The sequence below is a fragment of the Macrotis lagotis genome, chromosome 4 (genome assembly GCF_037893015.1).
Source record: "Macrotis lagotis isolate mMagLag1 chromosome 4, bilby.v1.9.chrom.fasta, whole genome shotgun sequence".
Lineage (NCBI taxonomy): Eukaryota > Metazoa > Chordata > Mammalia > Peramelemorphia > Peramelidae > Macrotis > Macrotis lagotis.
This window is the reverse complement of record NC_133661.1, coordinates 160,959,637-160,986,364: the sequence shown is the minus strand read 5'-3', so window position 1 is coordinate 160,986,364 and position 26,728 is coordinate 160,959,637. Positions and strand designations below refer to the sequence as shown.

The following is a 26,728-nucleotide window of genomic DNA, read 5'->3' as shown; positions in this document are numbered from 1 at the left end:
TCTTTACTGACATTTGCCCAAAAAACTTTTAAAGACTTTCTTTTAACATTTAAAAAAAAGTTGGATAGCTAAGATATTTCTAAAGAAAGCAACTGACCTTTTAAATAAAAAGGGGCTTTTGTATGTCAGAAACATGGATTGTTTCTCTTTGGAAATGGGTGTATGACTGAATAAATATCTTGCTGGGATAAATTATTTCATGTAGATATTCCATTTGTAGCAACATATTATATATATATATATATATCACCAGCCTGTTAATTTTTTTCTCCTTAGATAACAGAAGTATATAAAAATATTCTAAACATTTAACAAGATTCTACTTGTATTTATTAAGCTAATTTCTTTATCTCATTGAAGATTTATAGATTAAATATTTTCTATAGGGAAAAAAAGCAATTCTCAAGGGAAATAGGGACTGTGACTTTTGATAAGCTGTCTTTCTTTCCTTTCTTTCTTTCTTTCTTTCTTTCTTTCTTTCTTTTTCTTTCTTTCTGAGGCTAGATTTCCCTCTCTTTCCTAGATTGCAAATGAAATAACCCACTCATGGACTGATCCTATTGTTGATGTGCATGGAAGCTATGGTCTGTTCTGTTTCTGACATGAGATGTTTTGCACTCCCCCCCAATTTAGTCACTGATGGCCTCGTGCTCTTAAGAGCTTACCATATTAGTACATGAGTGCAGACACCAAACTTTTAGCCAATCTATACCTCAGAACTCCAGAGTTCAAAGGATCAACTAACCTTAGCCTGCCCAGCAGCAGGGATTACAAGATTTGTTCACCATTCTTGACTTTTCTTTTTTTGAAAACAAAATTTTTTATAGTAGAGCTAGGATAGATACTGATAAACTGGACTTAGGGAAAAAAATCTTTCTATACTGGTTAGAGTTTGGACCATTTTTATTTTGGGACCTTTATTTTATTTTTTATATTGCTGCCATCTTCTATCGTTTTCCCCCTTATCTCCTATTCCCTCTTTCATTCAAAAAAAAAAGAAAAAGAGGAAACATTTGACCAGCTTCCTTTTTGGCTATAAAGAGCAAAAGGGATTCCAGTCCCAATCTTTCAAGATATAAAGTATAGGTATAAATTGCTATAAAATTTGTAGTCAAATTCTAACTCGGATTAAAAAGATTACTCTCTTTGTCACCAAAACATCTATTGGTAAAAGGTAAAGAGAATTTAAGTCATCCATTATCCAGGAACTTCTTAGCTAAGAGTTTGATATATCTGCTGGGGAGGGGCAATTGTTGGAAAGTATGAAAATGTGGCAATCAGGGAAGGAAAAAAGGATTTTTTTTAGGGGATTTCAGGAAACTGCTGTTAGAACACTTTGTATGGGGTACATGGTGGATACTCTTATGAAGCTTTAAGCAAAACACAAGTGATGATGATTCTTCTTAATGGTGAGATCCTTGAAGATCATGATATCAGGGAAGTGATGCCCTGATATGACTGTGAATTGGATTTAAGAGAGGATAGTGCTGTGCTAAGAGTTACCCCAACCTCACATTCTCCCTCAGAGTTGTCTGGGTCCAATGGCCAGATATGAATCAGGACAACTGGAGATAGTCCAGGATTTAAGGTAGTCAGGGATAAGTGACTTGCTCAAGCTCACACAGCTAGGAAGTGCCAAAAGCCTGAGACCAAATTTGAACTCAGGTCCTTCTTACTTCAGAGTCATCTAGCTACCCCTTGCATACAAGTAGAAGTAGAAGCAGAAGCAGAGAAAATAGGTAATGGGAGTATCCTAGGTTAAGTCTATGAAGCTGTAAGACAAAGAGGCAAGGGTTTGATTCTAGAGTAAAGGTAGTGTAGAGCTGAACTGCTGTAGTGGAAAGAATGCTGGAATGAAGTAAATTAGAAACTACAGGTTCAACTCTAGACTGACAATTAGTAGCTATGTGAGTTTGTCACTTTCTTCAGTTATACTTGTAGCTGGGATGCTGAACTAGATGATATGAATTATAAGGATAACTGGGTCCAATCTTCAGTTTAGTACAATGAAATTTGTATAATCTGTTTGGTGTGAGTTTGCATGAGTGTGACTTCTCCCTAACAGTGTATCCCATGTCTGACCCACAGATGTTTTTTTAAACCCTATTTCATTCTTCAACTTACCATTCATATTTGCTCCTTTCTGTACTCCTTCACATAGTTACAACTTCTCTTCCTGACTCTCCACCCCTTCTTTGCATCTGGTTTCGTTTTTAGTCTCTGAGTTAACTTGTCAATATTTGCACGGTTGCAGGTTATTGCAGTAAAGGATGAAATTGTGTGGGATAAAAATCCACTTAAAAAATATGGAGCCTCTTCTGAGCAAAAAAAAAAAGTTTATTTTGGTTTTTCTTGAGAAAATGGCACACTCCAGGTCTCATAAAAGTAGTGAAGATCAGGGAGCTGCCTGGAATTGACAGTCAAGCAAGATTATATGGCCTAACACGACCCCCTTCTCCTCCCTATCATTCCTCTCTGTCGACTCATTGTTTTAGTCTTCAGAGTTACATTCTACTTGTGAAAATCTACTCCAGCAACAAAGAAAAGAATGTAAGGTTTTCATAAAATATTACCTCACCATCCAGATGATGAGAATAACCTTCAGGATTATAATTATTTTATTGAAGTAATGTAACTTGTCTTGGAAAGCAAGGTCTAGGAACAGTCTACTTATCAAACAAGAGGAGTCTTATGAGCTTCGTTGGAATGAAAGGTTTTGCTCATGGGAAGTCTACTGTTCTTCCAGTGAAGATAGTTTTAACATCAAATAAGTGACTAACTAAAAATGCAAGGTCTCTCTGGAAATAGTCCACTGTTTGTCCCCCTAACAGAATTGTGAGGGTGCCTGGAATGCAAGGTCTCTCTCTCTCTCTTTCATCTAAGAATAGTCTAAGAGTAAAAGCTTGTCTTTGTTTTAATGATTTTTAACTCTGAGAGGACTTCACTAGGAATATTAACTCTTAAGATGGAATATTCCACTCAAAATAAGAAGGCTTTGGAAGAGTCTTGTGGGAGTCTCTTCACTGACATTCTGTCCAAAAAACTTTAACAAGTTTGAAAAAATTCCACCTTCTATAGGAAATCTTCCTCAATTTTTTTTATTTCTTAGTGCTTTCCCTCTTTTATGATTGACCATTTCCCTTTTTGCTTTTTTTTTGGTTTAAAAACCCCAAATTCTTGACACATGATTAGTTTCAGCATAATTACAATGAATACTATTCTAGTTTTGCTCATTTCTCTCTGTTCATTCAAGTTGTGGTTCTTTTGAAACCATCCCTTTTGTGATATATCGTGTGTGTGTGTGTGTGTGTGTGTGTGTGTGTGTGTGTGTGTGTGTGTGTGTGTGTGTGTGTGTGTGTGTGTCTATACAGAGAGTGAGAGAGCTTGCATTGCACGCGGTCTCCGCTTTAGAAGATAAGCTCCTTGGAGGCAGGGATTGCCTTTTGCTTCTTTTTGTATTTCCAAAGTTTAATAGATAGTAGACACTTTTTTTGCTGAATTGAACTCAATCCAACTTTAGATGGGAAAGCTCGTTCAGACGGGCCTCCAGGGTTCCAAGTTCTTCCCTGAACTCTACAGGTTAGCCTCCAACAAGCTCTCTTCGGGAAAGAAGAGGGGGGGGCGGAGAAGAAATTTAAAGGGGAAGTCCCACCCCTTCCACTAATCCCTATTGGTTCGGGTGGGGCGCCCTCCCTCTTCAGGGCCGCCGGGGGATTGGCTGCGAGGTGGGGAGGGCAGCCCCGAGGCGCCCCCCACCCGGCGGGGTCCTCCCCGCCCGCCCCTCCCCCTCCCCAGGTGGCAGGTGGGGCGGGGAAGGAGCGCTGGCGCCCCGCGGCCGGAGCCTGGGCTTGGCGTCGCGGTCCCGGGCCGAGCGCGGGGCGCTATGAAGAGCCTCAAGTCTCGCCTGAAGAAGCAGGAGGGGTCCGCCCCGGGCCCCGCCGGAGGGGCGGCCAGCCCGGTAAGTGCCCCGGCGCCCGGGCCGGGGGGCCCGCGGTCCCCCCACCCCGGTCTGCCGCTAGATCCTCTTTCTCCAGCCCTGCTTCCTCTTCCGAGGACCCCCGGGGAGAGAGCCCGGCCCGGGGGGCCGGCGGGGCGAGAGCCGGGGCCGGATCGGCCGAGCCAGGCTCTGGCCCCGAGGGGTGGGCGCGACTTAGGCCCGGGGCTGGACTGGGCGGGCCGCGGCCGCCGGAGCCCCGGAGCGAGGACGAGGTCCGGAGGGACCCCCGCGGCGAGCAGGGGGCGGCCGGGGCGCGGGGCGCCGGCCCGTGCAGAGCCGCGCTTTGTCTTTGCGGCTCTGCCAAGGCCAGAGCGGCGGGCGGGGACTGGGGACGCAGCCGGGGGAGCGAGGGCAGCCCGGCCGAGAGGCTGCGCGGTGCCGGCCGCCCCGGCCCGGGCCGCCCCGGCCGGCCCCGAGCTGCTGACTCGGACAACTCGGGGGAGGCGGCCAGACCCCGGGGTGCAGAGAGGAAGAGAGCTCGGGCAGCCCCAAGAATCCCAAGCTGCTCGAAGCGAGGCGCGTTTCTGAAGTTTCTCCGGTGTGCTCAAAACAAAACCTTCCTGAAAAAGTCGGTCCATCCCCAAACTGAGAGGGAATATTCAGGTCCTCGGGATTCCTGGTGTGATGGCCAGGAGCAAGGACTATCTGACTCCGCAGTCCTGCCCTCCGAGAATTACCGATCCTCTCAGGTTCATCTTCTGTAAAGTGAGCATAGCGAGAGCTCCCACTTCCCAGCTTGTTGAAAGCATCAAATGAGAAACTTTAGGTAAAATTTTATAGAAAAATGATTTGCAAGCCTTAAAGATATTTCCTTTTAACTTTGTATTTTTGTTTTACTTAAGTTTTTTTCCATGATTATTTGACTTGCAAAAGTAAATTGCATGAGAACCCACAATTTTTTTCTTTTTCTTTTTTTCTTTTTTGGCAAGACAGTGGGGTTCAGTGAGTTGCCCAAAGTCACACAGCTACGCAATTATTAAGTGTCTGAGGCCATATTTTGAACTCAGGTCCTCCTGACTCCAGGGCCGGTGCTCTATCCACTGTGCCACCTAGCTGCCCCACAGATTTTTAAAAGATAAGCTGATTGTGAATAATATGACCATTTGAGGAAGCAGGCAGCTTATTGCCTCCAGCTTGCCTTTCCAGACTTTTATATACCACTCCTTCAAGTACTTTTAAACTTCAACCAAAGTGGTCTATTGGCTTTACCTCACTACACTAGTCTCTCCCCTCTGTGTGCCCCCTTATCTAGAATGAACTGCCTTCAAGCGCAATCTCTTTTTATTTGATCTTAGGTTAGGAGCTCCGTCCACCCCTCTAAGCTCTTAATTTATACTTGTTTTTGTATTAAATTATATAAGCACTGTTTTCCCTAGTAAAATAGAATCATTTTTAGGGCTAGCAGGTTTTCATGTTTTTTGCATTTCTAGAATCTAGCAAAGGACTGAGTTGGCACCGAATAAATGTTTGCTGAATGAATGATTACCAAAACACATTTGTGAGAGGCAGTAGTAGTAGTGACCTAGGATCAAGTCATACCTGGGCAAATTCAGCCTCTACCAGGCAACTGTATAAGGCTATAAATTACTGAACAGTTGCCAGTCTGTATTGGTAAAGGAAATTCTCTCTCTTGGACCTCTTTCTGCTCAGTGAAATTTATAAGACTAGTGTAAAAAAATGAGCCCTCCCTTCCTTTTTCTGCCCATCACTCCTCTTTTCTCCCCTCCCTCCCCCATTCTTCTCTCTCTTCCTTATCTCTTCCTTTACTCCATCCTTTTTCTCTTCCTCCCTCTCACATCCCTGAGACATTCAGTAACTTGCTCAGGGTCACACAGCCAAAATATCTATGAGTTGGGATTTCATATTCCATCTTTCTGCCTATCTATGTTATTGTTCTTAAGAACTGGGAAAATGTTACTAGTATCAAAGAAAGTCACAATGTTAATTCCTCTGAAAAAACAGCTTACTTCACTGGATTCCAGGTTACTTAGACTACAGACAGTTCATCATTAGAAGTTTATACAACATAATAAAATATTCTGCATAATTTCTTTCTAATCCCTCCAAAAGCACACAAAATATTTAGGGTTTTTTTAAAAATTACTAGTATGCTGTTTTGCATTTTACAAACTTACAAACTCAGGAACAACTTTCTGAATTTTTAAACTTTCCAACTTAGTGTACTTTTAAGTCTCTCAAAATGAAAATACTAAAGGATAAGAGAAATTGCCTAAATCTTTACAGGATGTGTGCCTCTGAATTAAAGTAAAAAAGTCTCAAAAGATTTCAAAAGATATGGCAGTGATGATTAAAATACATAGCTATTTAACTTAATTTTAGAAAATTCACAAAAAGTAGACATGTTTCCCAAAAAGTAGACATTTCCCTTTTGCTTTTATTGTTTAAAAACCCCAAATTCTTGACACATGATTAGTTTCAGCACAATTACAATGAACACTGTTCTAGTTTTGTTCATTTCTGTCTGTATCAGTTCATTCAAGTTGTGGTTCTTCTGAAACCATCCCTTTTGTGATTTTTTTAAAAGCACAGTGCTCACAAAAATTAGCTTTAATTTTTATGGTTCACTTGACTTGAGAAATTTAAAAAGATTACATATAAAAGAATTAACATGATTGTTGTAAACTCATTAGTTTGGATTATAGTAATGTACATGCTATTGCAATGTTAGACTGTCAAGCAAAAATGTTTGATAAATAATCAGTACATTTTCAGATATTTAGTAACTGTACACTGACCAAAAAAGAGAGTTATGATTTGAAAGAAAGTAAGTTGTTACTGTAGAGCTCTACATATGACTACTCTTTATGTTAGAGCTCTACATATGACTACTCTTTATGTAACTATCCTTTGAAAAATGAAGTAATTTAAAACAATAGTTACCACTAATTAGACTGACTTATTTTATTTTTATATTGATTTATATGTATAAAATATAACTTCTGTTTCTCCTCAGTCTTCATCATAATTCATTGCCATTGTCATTGATATTCTTAATTTGTTGTAGTATACTCCCTTTTGGTTGTAGTTTTTCTTTTTATTATTTCATATACATATATATGTATATATCTATCTATATCTATATAGATAGATATACACATATATCTTTCCAGATTTTTTTTATTTCCTCATACTTGGACTTAATTGCATTACATTAATATACTGCAATGTATTTTATCATTCCTTTATTGTTGGACATTTAGACATCTTCAGATTTTTTAAATTACATGTAATGCTTTTCAGAAAATCTTTGGTTAACTATTGCAGAGTGCTTTGCAAATCTTAAAACACCATATTAATACTAGCTATTACACACACACACACACACACACACACACACACACACACACACACACACAGACACAAACCCCCCCCCCCCCCACTTATAGGGCATATTCTCAGCAAAGGAGCTATTAGTTCAAAAGGTGTGCTTATCATTGTAGCTTTTAATACCTACTGCTAAATTGTCTCCAAAAGGATTCTACAGGTTTACAATTCTATCAGTAGTATTTGTACTTGTTTTTCTACAACCTTAAGGTATTGAATTTTTTTGGCTTTTAATGATTTTTGATAATTTGCAGGGTTTGAGACACTAATATTTTAAGTGATTTCCTGTTTTCTTTACCTTTCATCTGATCATTTATCCATTATGAAATAGGAATTGTATTTTTGAATTATTAATATTTAAGGTATCACTTTTTCTGTCATATTTCTTATAAATATTTTTCTAATCTTTTCTTTAAATTACATTTTTAGCATAATGATAACAAAATGTACATTTATTTTGTTCCTAATATTTCCTTGTATTTATTGAATAGGAAAAAAGTCTTCAACAACAAACATTTATTAAGTGCTTACTGTGTGCTAAGTTCTGTTGAAAGCACAGGGAATACAAGTAGAAATACAGTTTCTGCCCTAAAGAAGGTTACATTCCAACTGGGTGGGAGTGGGAATGGGAGTGAGTATGGGAGGGGGTGGGTGGAACAACACATTAAAAGGAAGCAGAAAGGTAGGGAAAGGAGAGACCTGGGTCTAGATGAGGTAGAGAAAGGGCATGAAGTAGAATGAAGATATGACTGGCCTGAGCATTTTGCTTTAAAATGAAGGTCCTGGGAAGAATCAGCCAATCAGAAAAGGGAGCCACAGGGTTGGAGAGTGATTCTGGGGTGAGAGATACAGGGGTGTAGTGAAACTTGCAGGCTAAGGAGGCTTCTGTGGCATGGCAGAGCAAGTCCAGAAAGTTAGGAGTGTAGCCTGAAAAGGAACGAAGGATTAAAGAATCGTCTTCATAATTGAGTTATTCATTCTTTTATATTTATTCCATCTTTTTTTATAGTTATTTATATGAGGTTTTTGTAATCAGTTTGGAATTCAAAGATGATATTATGAAAGATCAATCAATTAAATAATGAATTAAAATAAATAATAAGTTCCAGTGGGTTCTAGGAATAGAAGGACAAAAATAAAGACACTCCCTCAGTCACTGTCCTTAAGGTGAGGAGAGAAAACATGTACATATATTAGAATATGTGTGCATGTGTATATATACACACACATTTTTATTTGTTGTTCTTTAGTCTTTTTCAGTGTCCAACTCTTTGTGCTCCCATTTGGCGCTTTCTTGACATAGATACTGGAGTGATTTGCCATTTCCTTCCCCAGTTTATTTTACAGATGAGGAAACTGAGGCAAATGAGTCAAATGATATTCCCAGGGTCACAGAGCTGTTAAGTGTTGCCAGATTTGAACTCAGGAAGATGAGTCTTCCTGAATCTAGACCTGGCTCTCTGACCACTGCATCTAGCTACATACTTATTTAACACATATTTAAACATTCACAATAAATATCAATGTAATTTTTAGGGGCAAAGCACTGGAACTTAGGGGAATTGGGAAAAGCCGAGTGAAATTAGACTTTCTCAGATTTGCCTAAATCCATTTCCCATTAAACTGTATAATTCATAACAAAAGTATTTCAATCTTAGCTCTCTTTTGTAAAGCTAATCAGATTAGTTATAGACAGATGTATATTTTGGCCATAGCACCTCCAGAAAAGTTATTGAGAGGTTGTGATCTGTGTAGCTGGGGAAAGTTTTCACAGCACCAAAATCTCAGGTTATAAAATTTTGAATTAAACACAACAGTGAACATCCAATCTCTCCCTTTAAAAGAAGGTGGTCTTGCTGCATGGTTATTTCCTTTTTCTTTGTGAAAGTCAGCATTGCACAGTTAAGTAAATGGTATAATAAGTTGTACTTCAGTTTCTTTTGGAGGTCAAATACTGTGCTTCATGACCCAGTTATTAATATATTATGCAAAATATTGCTAATGTTTTGTACTCTGAAAAATTGCTGACATCTATCTTATTCCAGATAGGAATTCAGAGCTGCTTAATGTGGCATCATTCCTAGTTATGTTGGAGAAAAATAATTTTAACATTTTGCAGAGATTTAAATCATTTAAAACACAATGTGATATATATTTATATATATTATATACAAATATACATATTTGTATAATTTGTATAATTTAATTTAAATTTTAGTTTTGAAAATGTGAATTGTGTTCCCTCCCCTGGGAGGTAATTTGTGTATGCTTGAAAAGTTGATTTTATAATAACTGACTTTTATGTAACATCTTAAATAATTAAAACCACATTTTGTTTTTTGTTTCAACTTTTGAAATTTACTTTACTGTTTACTGGCATTAATTAAAAATGCAAACATCAAATCAAAGCTGCATGTTTTTAATTGAAAACTTAGTCTGCAATATTTCCCTAGGACCTTTCATTATAGAGTCTGTGTTTCTTAACAAAAGTACAAAGAGTAGAAGCTCTCTTTTTTATTCTTAGAACTTCTAACTACTGCATTACCATGGAACAGCATGTTTGGAATTAGAGTATTTTACTGTGAATTTCTTTGGGAGTTGTATTCTGAAGGTAAATCTAAATAATAAGCTTATAGGAGTGGAGTAACTGAAGATTACATATCTTTGAAATCATATGTTTAAAAGATTATTTATTTCTCAGTATTTGCCTGTATGATTAATAAAAAAGAAACCTGTAGTCAAATTATGGTTGATTAGGGTTTAAAAACTACAGTATTTGAACTTATAATGATTATGGAGTTTGAGTTAAACAATTTTCTTCAATTTGTTCATTGATACTTGTCAAAGATTTAGTCTAAAGTTAATGAAGAACTTCTTGAGAAGGCAAAAGTTTTCATCTTGATTGTTTGGTAAGGTTTATTGTGACTTAAGACTCCAGCATTACTGTATTTTATTCATCTTTATTGACTGTTTATAATTTTGTCAGGTTATACCTAATGCAGAGTTCCTGAGCTAGAAGATTTAGAAGGATTTATTCTCAAGACTCACTCTTAAGATACTGGAAAAAGAACTCTGTGCCCCTGCAACTCTTTAAGTAACTGAACAAGCATAGATTGTGCCAGATATTGTACTAGGTATAGAAGAGAAAATAAAAAGGGAGCCCTGTAAAGCTTAAGGAGCTTTCTTTTAACTGCAGGGATACGGCATCTTCTTAGAGAAGTAAAAGCTAAAGACAGACCACATACAAAATAAATAGTATAAAATTATTGGGGAGTATTCTAGCACCTGGAGTAAGCAAGAACAGCCTCTTGAGGTTTCTTTTGAATTGTCTTCTAGGGAATTTGGGGAATATGGGGAAATGAGAAAGAGAAAGTCAATAGGTTTTCCTCACTAGGAATGAAGTTCTTTAATAATGCCATCGAAAGTCTGGACCCCTCATCCTTTTCAGAAGTCTATAATGTGAGGTTTCAGGTAGGGCTGGGAGTTGGACTTGAGTATTATTACTTAAGTACCATAACCTTTGGACTTTGCATCTGTTTCATATGTCCTTTATGTAAATCTTTACTGCTTTGCTACAGACTATGCTGAGTGTAAACCTTCAGCTTTCATGGCATTTAGATTGGTAATCTTTATTATATTTTGTAACTACTGTCTGGATGATGTTGGTCTGGGTGAGAGGTTAAATGGACTTTTGTAGCATGTGAATCTGTAGGTAAAATGAAAAGCTAAAATGAATTTCTTAAAAATATGTACAAAGTAGGAACATGTAAACTTAATGTGGCGTTCATTAGATAACACATCTGAGGATCACAAAGCATTTACAGCTCTTTTATATGGTTTGTGAATAGTTTTCATACCATTTTCAGACTTAAAGAGAAATAGTGGCATTGAAACTGAATTGGTTTAAATAGGTAAGGCAGGTTTTCTTCTTGGTTCCTGAGTATTTTAAAATTTGAATAACCTTATTTTCAGTGGTATAAACTCAAATGAGGCAGAGTTGAAGAATAGAGATGTGGTTACATTAGTCAAGCAAGTCTCATGATGAAAAATGGTTTAGATCATGTTATTATTTTATAGATTCTTGGGTCTTAAATGAGAAAATTCCTGACCATTCCTTTTCCTTTAGGCAGGAAGATGTCCAAAACCATTTTCTTCTAAAAGACTTTCAGAGAGTGAAAGAACCTTTTTTGTTTGCTTATTCCTGATGATCAAAATTTTTTTTTTTAGGTTTTTGCAAGGCAAATGGGGTTAAGTGGCTTGCCCAAGGCCATACAACTAGGTAATTATTAAGTGTCTGAGACCGGATTTGAACCCAGGTACTCCTGACTCTAAGGCTAGTGCTTTATCCACTACGCCACCTAGCTGCCCCTGATCAAAATGTTAATCTTTAGTTCCATCCATATGGATTTGTTCTGAGAGACACTGATGACATTTTAATAAAAAGTCACATTCTAATGTTATATTATGATTAAATTTTAAAAGCAGAGTAATTGGAAGTAGTTTGATAGAAGTAAATGTATAGTTAGTATTTGACATTGGGCAAAATTTGAATTATTGGAAAAGATTTTGTTAAAATTTGATTCAAAGAAATAAAGATGGCAAAGACTGAGCCAATATCTGCATAGAAGTTATAGTTAATTATAAATTTAGATTTTCTGTTCAGTTCTTAGATCAGTTTCTTGTGCCTTATACATTAGTCAAAGAAGATGGCATTGGTCTGATGTGGGAGGAACTTATTAGACATAATTTTTAAAAAAAATCTAACATTTCTTTTTTTAATATTTTATTTTTTTCTAGTTACCTGTAAAGACATATTTTAACCTTCATTTTACATTTATTTTTATTTTTGGCAAGGCAATGGGGTTATGTGGCTTGCCCAAGATCACACAGCTAGGTAATTATTAAGTGTCTGAGGCTGGATTTGAACTCAGGTCCTCCTGACAACAGGGCCAGTGCTCTAACCACTGCACCACCTAGCTGCCCCCTCATTTGTTTTTAAGAAAGATTTTATTTATTTTGAGTTTTACAATTTTTCCCCTATTCTTGCTTCTTTCCCCCCACCCTCACAGTAGGCAGTTTGTTAGTCTTTACATTCTTAACCTTAATTTTTAAAAAATGTTTTGAATTTTATATTTTTCTCCCTTCCTTATCTCCTTCCTCCTTAAGTTGGTAAGCAGTTTGATATAGATTATATATAAAATTTATTACCATATTAGTCATGTGAAAGAACAAACAGACCAAAAGAAAAAAATATGAAAAAATAAAGTGAAACTAGTATGCTTCCATCTGCATCCATTCTTTCTCTGGAGCATTTTTTTTTTATTATGAGTCTTTTGGAATTGGCTTGGAGCAGTATATTGCTGAGAATTGTTAAGTCATTCATAGTTGATCCATGCAAAGTGTTTCACTCATTGTATACAGTGTCCTGGTTCTGCTCACTTTACTTTACCAGTTTATATAGTCTCTTTAGGTTTTCTGCTCCTCATTTCTTGTAGCACAATAGCATTCTGTTACATTAAATACCACAATTTATTCAGCCATTTCCCAGTTTATGGACATCCCCTCAATTTTCTAAATCATTTTGGGTTACAGACTCAGGGGTATTGCTTATCAAAAGGATGCATGGTTTGATTGCCCTTTTGGGCATAGTTTCAAATTGCTCTCCAAAGTGGCTGGATCAGTTCACAACTCCACCAACATTGCATTAGTGTTTCATTTTTTTATATCACCTTCAACATTCAACATTTTCCTTTTCTGTATTATTAGCTAATCTGATAAGTATGAGGTTCTACATGAAGAGTTATTTTAATTTGCATTTCTCTAATCAATTGTGATTTAAAGCATTTTTGCATATAATTGTAGGTAACTGTAATTTCTTCATCTGAAAACTGCCTGTTTGACCGTTTAATCCATAGGGGTATGACTTACTTGTATTCTTGTAAATTTGACATTCTTCTCTATATATTTGAGAAATGAGGGTAGCTAGGTGGTGCAGTGAATAGAGCATTGGCCCTGGAGTCAGGAGTACCTGAGTTCAAATTTGGCTTCAAACACTTAAATAATTCCCTGTGTGCAAGCCACTTAACCCCATTGCCTTAAATAAATAAAATTTTTTTAAAAATGTAAAAAAAGAAAAGAAAAGAAATGTGGTCCATATCAGAGATCCTTCTAATCTTGTTTTCATTGTTTTTTTTGCACAAAAACTTTTAAATTTAATATAATCAAAATTGCCCATTTTTTATTTCATAATGCTCCTTATCTTTTTCTTTGGTCATGGATCCTTCCCTTCTCCATATAGATCTAACAGGTAAATCATTCTAAACTCTCCTAATTTGATTATATCATCTTTTATGTCTTAATTAATTTAATTAGTTTAATTTATTTAACTAATATGTCTTAATTAATTTATCTAATTTTGGTATATATACAGTGTAAACTTTTGGTCTATGCCTAGTTTCCTGCCACATTGTTTTTCAGTTTTCTCAGCAGTTTTTATTAAATCTGTGTTTTTGTCCCAGAAGCTGGGGTCTTTGGATTTGTCAAACACTAGATTACTATGCTCCTTAATTACTTATCTTGTGTACCTAATCTATTACACTGATTCACCACTGCATTTCTTAGCCAGTATCATGAAGTTTTGATGATTACTGCTCTATAATAAAGTTTGAGACTGGTATGACACCTTTGCATTTTTTTTATTAATTACCTTAATATTCTGGACTTTTTGTTCTTCTAGATGAATTTTTTTTAGCTACATAAAATATTTTTTGATAGTTTGCTATGGACCTGAATAAGTGAATTAATTTAGGTAAAACTGTGATGTTTATTATATTGACTTGCTCTGTCCATGAGTAATTTATATTTTCCCTATTGTTTAGATCTGACTTTTATTTATGTGAAAAGTGTTTTGTAATTGTGTTCATATATAGTTCCTGAGTTTGTCTTAGTACTTTATATAATCTACAATTTTTTGTATAGTAAATTATGTAATTTGTATAGGCTACAGCTATTTTTAATGGAATTTCTTATTTTTCTCTTGCTTCCAGCTAAAAATGCCAATGATTTATGTGGGTTTATTTTATATCCTACAACTGTATCATAATTATCATTTCAAGTGGTTTTCATTTCAAGATTCTCTAAGCATACTATCATCATCTGCAAAGTGATAATTTTGTTTCATGATTGTCTTGTTTTTTTATTCCTTTAATTTCTTTTTCTTGTCTTATTGCTATAGCTAGCATTTTAGTACAGTACTGAATAATAGTGGGGATAATGGGCATCCTTGTTTCACTCTTGATTTTTTTTTGGGAAGGCTTCTAACTTAGCCACTTCACAGATAATACTTGCTGATGGTTTTAGATAGAAACTGTCATTTTAAGGAAAGGCCCCTTTATTGCTCTGCCTTTCTAGTGTTAATAAGAATGAATGTTGTATTTTGTCAAAAGTCTTTTCTGATGCTTTTGAAATAATCATGATTTCTGTTGGCATTGTTGTTAACAATACTCAGCTATGCTGATAGTTTTTTGGATCCCACTTGGTCATATTATATTAAACTGCTGATAAATTGCTGTAATTTCCTTGCTAATATTTTATTTAAAATTTTTTCATCAATATTCATTTGGGAAATTGGTCTGTAGATTTCTTTATTTATATTCTTACTGGTTTAGAATCAGCACCCAATTTATATCATAGATGGAATTTGGTAAAACTCTTCCATTTTTCCAGTTTATATAGTATTGGAATTAATTAATTCTTTAAATGTTTGGCAAAATTCACTTGTGAAGCCATCTGGACCTGTAAACTCTGACCACTGCCTCCCTCAATCTGCCCTCCCTTCTGTCAGTTCCTTCACTAATTTTTTTTTTAGGTTTTTGCAAGGCAAATGGGGTTAAGTGGCTTGCCCAAGGCCACACAGCTAGGTAATTATTAAGTGTCTGAGACTGGATTTGAACCCAGGTACTCCTGACTCCAAGGCCGATGCTTTATCCACTACACCACCTAGCTGCCCCTCCTCCACTACTTTCTTAACCTCTTCCCTTCCTAGTTCCTAACACCCTAGCCTGGTGCTGTACAGGTGCTGCAGAGGGTCTGCTTGTTCTCCTGGTACTGTCCTGGGGATGGGGGCAAGGTGGGGTAGGGGTGAAGGGAGGAGACCTGGTTGTTCTTTTGGAGCTAGACTGGGGCTGTGGAGAAGTCTGGCCTGTTTACCTGGGCTGTGCTGGGGCCCAAGGGGGGGGGGGGTTTAGGTCTATCGAGGTGCTTGGCCATTTGCCTAGTGCTGCACTGTGACCTGAGGTGGGCCCTGCCTGCTACAAGCTGCTTACCTCGGCCCAGGGTAGGGAGGGCAGCCTGGTGCTGCTACAGGGACTGCTACACCAGGGCTTCTGGGCCTTGTTCACTGACCTGTGCTGGGGTTCTAGATCACTCATTGGTTTGTTGAGTCAGGGTTTGCCAGGACACATCTTGTCCTTAACTGTGCCCCCCATTCCCTGAGTGAGACAGATCTTTCCTGCTAATGTTTCAAGTTGTCTTGGGCTGGAAAATTGTTTTATCCCTTCTATTTGTTGGTTTTGCTTTACCAAAATTCATTTTGAGGTGCTATTTTATAATTTTTGGAGCTGAATTTAGGAGAGTTCAGATTTCTTACTGTATTATTTTATTTTCTGGAAGTCCACAAAAATTTCTTCAGTAAAGATTTAGATGTGATACAAAAAAATGAGACTAATTTGTAATCTATCCATTTATATACTCAATGTCTGATTAGTTTTATTTTTGCCAAGAAGTAATTATATAAAAACAAGATGTAAAATTGAATACCTAAAAGTGATCTGTAACAGATAAATTTTTTTATTTTACTCAGCAAGTTTTTTTTTTAGTTTTTTTTAAGGTTTTTTTTTTTTTTGCAAGGCAATGGGGTTAAGTGGCTTGCTTGCCCAAGGCCACACAGCTAGGTAATTATTAAGTGTCTGAGGTCAAATTTGAACTCAGGTATTCCTGACTCCAGGTCCGGTGCTCTACCCACTGTGCCACCTAGCTTCTCTGGCCCCATTTTCTATTTAAGTTTAATACTTGGTCTAGATGGTCATTGTGCTTCCTTCTAACTGTGGAATTCATTGATTGTTTGATATTATTGATGTAGGCATATTTTCCAATCAATTGAGCATTTAAGTGTAAGTAATATTACAATATGTCTAGTTCTAAAAATTGTGGATACAAAGAAAAAAACAAAAACAGTTCCTATCATAAAGAACTTACATTCTTATGGGGAGACAATATGTACATAAATGTATGCAAGATATATACAAAGTAGTTAGGAGGTAATTTCAAACTAGAAGGAACTAGTAACTGGGAGGGACTATTAAGACCTTTGGTAGAAGGTGAGCTGAATCTTGAAGAAAACCAAAGATTCAAAGAGACAGAAGTAAAGATGGAGCACATTCTAGATATTCAGCCTAGCCACAGGGAGATGCATGGGAGATGCATTGTCACCATGGTGGGAGACAGCAAGTAGGCTGGTATGACTAGATTATATGTTGCATAATGAGAAGTATGTGTTATAAGGCTACAGTGTAGGATTAGGCTAGATTTTGAAGAATTTTAAAGTGAGAAGACTTTTATATTTCATCCTGGAGGTAATGGGGAATCACTAGAATTTATTAAATAAGGGAATGACCCTCCTCCCATAGAACTTTCATAGAAAGGAAGTCACTTTGCCAGCTGTATGGCACATGATTGGAGTGGTGAGAGACTGGAGGGAGAGAGATTGGAGGGAGAGAGATTAATTAGAAGTCTATTGTAGTCATCTAAGTAAAAGTTGTTAAAAGCCTATTCTAAGGGTGATTAAGTCTGTGGAGAGATAGGAATGGCTATGAGATCTTGTGAGGAAAGATGCAATAAGAATTGGCAATTGATTGGATGTGTGGAGTGAATGTGACTTAGGAGTTGAGGATGACATCAAGGTTTCAGATCTGGTGACTGGGAAGATGGTGGTGTCTTTAACAGTAATGGGGAATTTTGGAAGAGAGAGATGGGTTTTAGAAGAAAGAAATGTCCAATAGCCAACTGTTGATGCAGGTCTGGAACTCAGAGATTGGGAGTTGGCTCTGTGATATATAGATCCCCATAGATTGGTAATGCTCTACTAGAACTGATCAAACCACCAAAATTAAAGAGGAGGTTGGAGGGCCAGAGCTGTGGGGAAATACATGGATGAAGATCCAATAAATGATATTCAGAAGTGGTTAGAGAGATAGTTGGAGAACCAAGGAAGAATATTACCATGAAAATCTAGAGTGTAAAGAGGGTAGTCAGCAGTTAAGTGGTGCAAGGAGGTCAAGAAGGATGAGGACTGAGAAAAGACCATAAGATTTATCAAGTAACTGGGACTTTGGAGAGTGATGAGATTACAAACCAGATTTCAGAGTTGAAAACAAGTTTGCAGATAATTTAAAAGAGAGTGAACCCATTCATGGCTTTCCATCTTTTTTAACTGTTGTCCAGTTCTATTTCTTTCCATAAGTATCCCATGTCTCCAGGGGATACTCACTCAGTATAGTAGGAACTTTTTCACTTTTCAAACTATGTTTACTTTCATAATATTTGTCCTCATGTTATTTTGGAGCCAAAATATACAGGAAAAAGCATAGTTCATTAATTGTAGTAATAGTTCTGCACAGTTCTTGTGACCTTTCTTTCTAGTCTTGCTTGAATTCTTTTATACCTTCTGCTGCTTCTGGCTGTTTTATCACCATGTTCAAAGCTTTCATCTTTCCTGACATTTATGGTTCTCAAAAATAATATGAATCTTTGCTTTCTAGGTAAAAGCATATTTCTGTACCCTTCATGTCTGTGACTTATGCAAATAAGCCCCAAATATGATATGTAAAGTAATGGTGCATGATCATAAGCCATATCCCCATTCCAACTGTACAACCCTTCTGGTCTTCTCTCAGTGCCCTGCAAACTTCTTGTTGGCTCCCTATCTGTCCTGAACTATTTTGGAAGAACGATCAACTCCATTTTCTTCTTGGATTTTTCAGTCATAAACTAGTTGGGTGTTATTCTTCAGTCTGTGTTTGAATAATTCTGGAAAAGAGCTGGGATGTACTGCTTTCTTCTAATCATTCCATCTTTGATTAAGTTAACAGTAAAATTTCACCAAAATTCTCCCAGTGAATAGATAATACTTTATTTCCTTCCTCAGGGTAGAAAGGTAAATAAGTAAATAAGACTGAATAGTATGTATTAGATGCTTTGTTTGACCTTTTTATTTTTTGGAATGAGTGGAAAATGACCTTGATGTAAAGACAGAAGTCACTAATAAAATGTATGTGTGTGTGTGTGTGTGTGTGTGTGTGTGTGTGTGTATTTATATATATATATTTTAGAAAGATTTTAATTTGAATTTTATAATTTTCTCCCTAATCTTGCTTCCCTTCCCCCCCATTCCCCACAGAAGGCAGTCTGTTAGTTTTTACATTGTTTCCATGGTATATATTGATCTAAGTCGAATGTGATGAGAGAGAAATCATATCCTTAAGGAAGAAAAATAAAGTATAAGAGATAGAAAATTACATAAGAAGATAACATTTAAAAAAAAATTAAAGGTAATAGTCTGTTCTTTATTCAAACTCCATAATTCTTTCTCTGGACACAGATGATTCTCCATCGCAGATACGCCAAAATTGTGTCTGATTGTTGCACTGATGGAATGAGCAAATCCATTAAGGTTGATCATCACCTCCATGTTGCTGTCAGGGTGTACAGTGTTCTTCTGGTTCTCACTTAGCATCAGCTCATGCAAATCCCTGAAATCCCATCCCTCCTGGTTTCTAATAGAACAATAGTGTTCCATCATCACATACAGTTTGTTAAGCCATTCCCCAATTGATGGACATTCACTGATATCCAATTTTTTTTTTTTTTAGGTTTTTGCAAGGCAAATGGGGTTAAGTGGCTTGCCCAAGGCCACACAGCTAGGCAAATATTAAGTGTCTGAGACCAGATTTGAACCCAGCTACTCCTGACTCCAAGGCCGGTTCTTTATCCACTACGCCACCTAGCTGCCCCTGATTTCCAATTCTTTACTGCCACAAACAGGGCTGCTATGATTATTTTTGTACAAGTGATGTTTTTATCCTTTTTCATAATCTCTTCAGGGTATAGACCCAGTGATGGTATTGCTGGATCAAAGGGTTTGCACATTTTTGTTGCCATTTGGGTATAATTCCAAATTGCTCTCTGGAAAGGTTTAATGAGTTCACAGCTCCACCAACAATGTATTAGTGTCCCAGATTTCCCCCCCCCCAACATAAAATGTATATTTTTTAAAAAAGTCTTTTGAAGCTATCCTTCCATTCTCTGAAATTTGTCATCATAAATTTAATATAGTATTAATTAGAAGTGAAACAAATACTTGAGGGAAAAAGTTCAGCAATAATTATCTTCAATAAAGGTATTACTTCCAAGATATATAAGTAACTAATTCAGATTTAAAAGGCTCAAGATTTTCCCAATTGATAAATGCTCATAATAACCTGTTTGTAAGAAAACAAAGCTATTAATAATGTACAAGTGATGTTTTTATCCTTTTTCATAATCTCTTCAGGGTATAGACCCAGTGATGGTATTGCTGGATCAAAGGGTTTGCACATTTTTGTTGCCATTTGGGTATAATTCCAAATTGCTCTCTGGAAAGGTTTAATGAGTTCACAGCTCCACCAACAATGTATTAGTGTCCCAGATTTCCCCCCCCCTCCCAACATAAAATGTATATTTTTTAAAAAAGTCTTTTGAAGCTATCCTTCCATTCTCTGAAATTTGTCATCATAAATTTAATATAGTATTAATTAGAAGTGAAACAAATACTTGAGGGAAAAAGTTCAGCAATAATTATCTTCAATAAAGGTATTACTTCCAAGATATATAAGTAACTAATTCAGATTTAAAAGGCTCAAGATTTTCCCAATTGATAAATGCTCATAATAACCTGTTTGTAAGAAAACAAAGCTATTAATAATGATATGAGAAAATGCTTCAAATCACTGCAAATTAGACAAAAGAGAAAAATGACTTCTTTTGGAGAAACTATAGGAAAACAGGTACACAGAATTATTTTCTTGGTGAAGCAGTAAATTATTAGGTTCAGCCTTCTGAAAGGAAATTTGGAAGTATGTCCAAAGTTACCAAACTGTTTATATTCTTTGACTTAGAAAAACCACTGTTGGGCCTATACTCCAAAGAAATTAGAGCAATTTAAAGAGATAGTTGTACAAAAAATATTTATGGCAGTTCTTTTAATTGTAGCCCCAAACTGAAAATTGAAGTGACTTCTTCATATTGAGGAATATGTATAATATTAATGTAATGGACTAGTATAGTATAATTGTACTATAAGAAATAATGAAATGAACTGGGAACTGAAAAAACTTATGAACCAATGTGAGCAGCCCTAGGACAAGAGTTTATGCAGTGAACATATAGAAAAAAACAACTTTGAAGGACTTAAGAGTTCTGATTGGTATAATGAAAGACCAGGAGTCCAAAGGAATGAACATGAAACATTCTACTTACCTCCTGATAGAGAGATGATGAATTTAAAATTCATATATTATTGTTTTCAGACATGGCTAATGTGACAAATTGTTTTGCAAGACTCTAAGTGTGTATTTAGGGATTTTTAAAAATCATTTTTAGAGGGACATAGTTTAGAAGAGGAGTTTTAGAAGGGAACAGGTAGATTTTGAAATGCTTAAAATAAAAATAAGCATAGTTATAAAAGTATAAACACTTAAAGGACAGAATTTGAATTATTCAGTTCAACTTTTTTTGCACATATTTTATGTGCAAAGTAATGTAAATATATTTAAGTTGATTTAGGTAGTCTTTGCCTTGAAGTAACTTCCAAGTCTGGTGTGGGAATGAAAGAGGAGAATAATGCAAGTATACACAGTTAACTATAATTCTGGGCAGAATATAAGAATATAAGATAGATTGTTTTCTTTTCTTTAATGTTCTTTCACAGGTGAATCAACTTTTAGGGATAGCAACATGGTTTAATAATGGAAAGAGCACTGTACTTGGAGACAGGAAATCTCTGTTTAAATCCTGGTTCTCCCATTCAGGACTGTAACTAGCAATTCCAGTTCTTGGGCAAGCAACACAAAAGACTTCCTCAAATCCACTTTTTAATTAAAATTCAGTTAAGAGCATAGAGAAACATTGGATCATGGGACACAAGGCCCCACGGGAGAAGAGATCTAGAAGCATAAGTTGTCTTTGGGATGGGATGTTTATTTCCCCAGGTGCAGATTCTGGGTCACCTGAGACAGCCTTGGGAATAGAACAGTTCTAGAGGGGAGCTGCACTAGAGTGGTTCCCCAAAATTCTTTGGTGAGTATTTTTATTATCTGGTCTTGCCAACTAGTCGTTGAGGTCAGGTGATTCTATCTACTAAAGGTCTATACAACAAGGTATGTCAACATATATTTAGGATACTTGGGGGGAAAGTTAATTACCTTCATCAGAGTTACTGTTTTGCTGCCACTCCATGCTTAACCTTGGCCAAGATATTTATACTTTTGACCCCATATTTGTCATCTGATTATCCAGAGACAATATACTTGTGCTATCTACCTTGATTAAGAAGGTTGAGAAGAAAGTAAGGCTAAAATATGCTGTATAAATGTGAACTGCTATTATTATTAAAATAGAATAAGTATGAATGAAGAAATTCAGAAAGACTTCATGAAAAAGATGGCATTAGACTTTGAAGGATGGACTTTGTGTGTATGTAAAAACATGAATTATAGAAAAGTATAGTTTATGAATAAATTGTCAGCAAACATAATTTTTTATACATTACTATAAATTTAATTACTTGGAGAAAGTAGAAAAGAATGCTAAACTTAAGAGTCAAAAAACCTGGGTTCAAGATATCACTCCAACATTTAGTGCTTGTCTGAACTTAGCCTGAATAGTGCTTCCTTCTATTACTTCATACCTTCCTTCCTTCTCTCCCTTTTTTTCCCTCTTTCTCTCTCTCTCTCTCCCTTAGGATCTTTCTTCCTTCCTTTTTTCTCCCCTTCTCTCTCATAATACCAGTGGCACTAGTCTCCATGATTAAGGGAATGCTTGAATCATATTTTTTTTTTAAGGCTTTTGCAAGGCAAATGAGGTTAAGTGGCTTGCCCAAAGCAAGGGTGATTATTAAGTGTCTGAGGCTGGATTTGAACTACTCCTGACTCCAGGGTCAGTGCTCTATCCACTGTGCCACCTAGCCACCCCTTGAATAATATTTCTTAATTAACATTAATAATATTAGAAACATTCTCTCTTGTCATTCCTGTGATCATCCACAGGGATGTTTTGTGAGTTACTTGGGAATAATCAAGGTTAAAGATACATTCCCAAAGAGCTTAGTGTTTTTTTTTTATAACTGGGACCAGTAGCCTTCAAGATAGAAAGATAATGTGGGAAAACTATGCTTCACAGGGAAGGAACATATAGTTTTGTGTACTTTTAAATGGGGAGAGAATAATGCCAACAAATGTCTCATGTAGTACTTAAAATTGCCCCATTGCCATAGAGTATAGAATCTTGGCTTATATAAGTGGTACTTGAGATTTATCTCTTGCTCTTTTGTCTTCCTGTGAAGTCAAATAACTATATATATGAACTTAAAGTCTGAATTGAAGTAAACAAGTTATACTAACACTGATAAGGTCAATTTCCCATTAGATAGATTCTTCATATCACACAATTGTGAAGAAATAACATATCTTATAGGAAATGATGTAAAGATACTCTGGTTAAATATTATATTAATTTTGACTTAATTGTATTAAAACATTTTTTTTGTCTGTTTTCATTACTATGTGTAGTCAAATAAAATGAAGGATAGGTAAAACATTTTTTGGGCAGTGATAACAGTAGGGTTGAGAAATGCTTTCCTTGTATAGAAATAGCTTTTATTTTACCTATTTGTAAAAAGACTTAGTCTTTTTGGTGTATATTATTGTGGAAAAATCCAGTGTATAAATTCCAGATGTACTAGATAGTTCAGTTTAAGGCTGATCCCCCCCCCCCCCCAAATAGTTCACTAAAGATTTCCTTTAAAAGTCCAGTTCTACCAATATAGTTGATAGGCATTACCACATGTCATTGCTTCACAAAGTTGATTTTAAAATACTTCTTTAAGAACAATAATTTATAACATATGTAGTGAGAAGTTTTATAAACCCAAGTCTAAAAAGGAGCAGGTTAAAAATTACTCTTTACATTTACTTTTTAATAAGAGTATGTGTATGCTCTTTGTAAACTTTCTGTGGCTTATGATATAAACATATGTTAATGTTATTTTCTATCAGCAGTCACATGTCCAGCTTGAAATTTTGTTTTTTCATTTTCTAAAACAAATTGTTATTTAGAGTGATTACGTTTTGAGGTAGTAGAGAAGCCTTTAATTTAAGTAGTTGCAAATTGTAGATGATCTAAGGGAATTTAATAGCTCCTGTGTAGTACTCTAGTTGTTAAACTATATAACAGTAATTAAGAATTTTGATCATAATGATGTTCTGCAAGAGCCTCTTTTTTTTTTACCATTGTTGTACAACTTCCAGGAACATTCTCTATTATGCTTAATAAATGGTCATGGTAATGATGAAGTTTGTTTTTTCATGTACTGTGGAATTTTTTTTTTCTAATTTTTCAAGATGAAATTGGGTAGAATAGCATTTCTTGGTTACCACCAGAGGGAGGTAGAAAGATTAATATTGTATATCTTTCCTGCTAATCTCATGCTTTACTGTTACTATTCTAATAATTTTCTCTGTGTTGGATTTACAAATATTAGGTAATATTTCTGTTTATTCATATTAAGAACAATCATTTATATGCTCAATGCCACAGCTTTATGTGCAAACTGTGTTTAAAGTGGTTAATTATGTCTTAATATTTTAGGCTTAAGTTTTCTTCCTAGAACATACAGACTCATTTTTCTCAATACAGTCAATTAAAGCAGATGTGATTTCTGAGACATGTATGCTTTCTTTAGAACTGCGGAGCCTTTCAAAAAATGTAAAAAGTGTATTCCTTTTCTGAATAAGGGGATTGAATTTGAATTAGGCATGTCTATTCTCTTTATAAAATGGTAGCAACTACAATGCAAAAATATTTTTTCTTTAACCTATTTCAAATTTGAATGGTTAACCAAGTCTGTATAATGATGTTGCTTGAATATGGAATCAGTTTTTGAAAAGTTATCTTTTTACTTAAACTAGACTTAGATTCTGAAGAACTCTTTGGTAATTGCAAAAAAGAAAAAAAAGACCATTTACTTTGAATGTAGGGTTAATGCACAATTGCGTATTTACTTTGAAATGTAAGGTTAATTCATAATTGTATATTTTGATAATTTTGAATTGTCCTGTGAAAACTTAAAGCTGGGTGTGAGAGGAGATACATCCATTGTAGTTGATCATCTCATAGTGTTGTTGATGTGTACAATTTTCCCTTGTTTCTGCTCCCTTTGCTCAGAATTAGTTCATGTAAATCTTTCCATTCTTCTCTAAAGCCTGACCAGTCATTGTTTCTTATAGTGCACTAGTACTCCATTATTCATATACCATAACTTGTTCAACCATTCCCCAACTGATGGGCATCCATTCAATTTTCAATTCTTTACCACTTCAAAAAGTGGTTTCCCATTACTGTGGAGGACAGTACTATCCTTCTAGTCCCTCATGCTTGCAACCTGGGAATCATGGACTCCTCACTTTTAATCTGTCACCAAGGTCTGTAAATTTTACCTTTGCAACATCTCTCATGTGCCCTCTTGTCTGCACACCCATCACTCCAGTGTAGTCCTCCATCACTACATGCAGTCATGTCCATTAATGAGAAGCTATGTTATTACAAAAGGAAAGTAACAAATATTTGTTGTTTCTACAGTCAAGCCACAACTGGTCTTTTGGCTTTTCCTCACACACTACTTTCTATTTCCTGTTTCTATGCCTTTACACAATGCCTGTTGGTGTGATCTTCCTACCTCAGGTCTCTCCTCTCTCCAATCCATCTTTCATTAAGTGATTTTTTCCTAAAGTCCAAGTGCTGATTTTGTCACTTCCCATTTGGTAAACTCCAGTAGCTCCTTATTACCCCAGGATCAAATAGAAAATGTTCTGCATTCACTTTTCCAGTCTTCTTAGACCATCCTCCCCAATATGTAACTTCAGTTATAATATATTATATATATGTATATATATATATATTATATTAGCCTCCTTTTGTTCCATGAACAAGACACTGTATCTCTCCAATCAGAACATTTCGTTCCAGCTAAAATCCCATCTTTCACTGGAATCCTTTCCTATCCCCTCTTAATGCTAGTGCCTCCCCTCTCTTAGTTATTTCCTATTTAGACTCTATATAGCTTACTTTGTATCTGTTTGCATGTTTTCTCCTCCATTAGATTATAAGCAGCTTGAGCGTAAGAACTGTATTTTGTGTGTGTGTTTGTGTGTGTGTGTGTGTGTGTGTTTGTGTGTGTGTGTCTCCAGTGCTTAGGAAGGTGTGATTGTTTGATGAATATTTGAACAATTGAAATTCTGCATTGCTTTCCATATAATTGGGAAACCTAGAGGCAGGTCCTATCCATCATATTGTTGAACCCCTCTGTGCAGGCATTGAATAAGTTTTAGACTGGGTAAAAAAGTGATGTGTTGGTATCTTTATCATCAGAATACCCACATCAGTGAGCTCATAGATCTATTGAAATAATGAGTTAGTTTATTTTTTGTCTTGTGATTTTATACGTTGTGTGTATAAACTACAAGTTCTGCCTGAGAGGTTGAGAGGTCAAGAAATTTGCCCTTTGTCACCCAACTGGACTAGAATTCAGGTTTCCTGACAGTTTGGCTCTTTACAGAAATACTGTTAGTATTTAGGAATGGCTGTCTATGTTCTACAAATAAATTTGTTGCTCATCTATTAAAATCTCAGACTTGGTTTATGAGTTTGATTCCACAGTGTTATGGATACATATATAGAATAGAAAGGCTCATAAAATTTCTCATGCTCCCTTTCAGAGTAGATTTAGTTTATCTGATAAGAGTTTTAATTTTTTAGAATGATAAAATAATGAAGAAACATATTGATACATGTTTTCATTCTCCCTGTTTTCTAGACTTGAAATCTTATAGTTGTTTTGAATTCTGTTCTTTCATATCCTATATTTGTCTGATTTATTACAGAATTATCTTTTTTATGTTTCATAACCAAGTAGTCTACAGCCATATAATTTAATATGTAGATAATTGCAAGTTTCCTAGAATGCCTCTCTGCCTCATTTATTTATTCATTCATTCATTTATTTGTTTGTTTGTTTGT

The 26,728-nt window shown here is 35.9% G+C and overlaps 1 protein-coding gene across 1 annotated transcript in view; it reads left to right on the top strand.

Moving 5' to 3' along the window:
* Positions 1-3,816: 3,816 nt before the first annotated feature.
* The window catches only part of UACA (uveal autoantigen with coiled-coil domains and ankyrin repeats), a 95,932-nt gene continuing 73,020 nt past the window's right edge, over positions 3,817-26,728 (top strand). Inside the window, exon 1 of the mRNA XM_074234522.1 lies at positions 3,817-3,958. Within this exon, the coding sequence (XP_074090623.1) occupies positions 3,884-3,958 (75 nt within the window). The 5' untranslated portion in view covers positions 3,817-3,883. The remainder of the gene's footprint in view (positions 3,959-26,728) is intronic.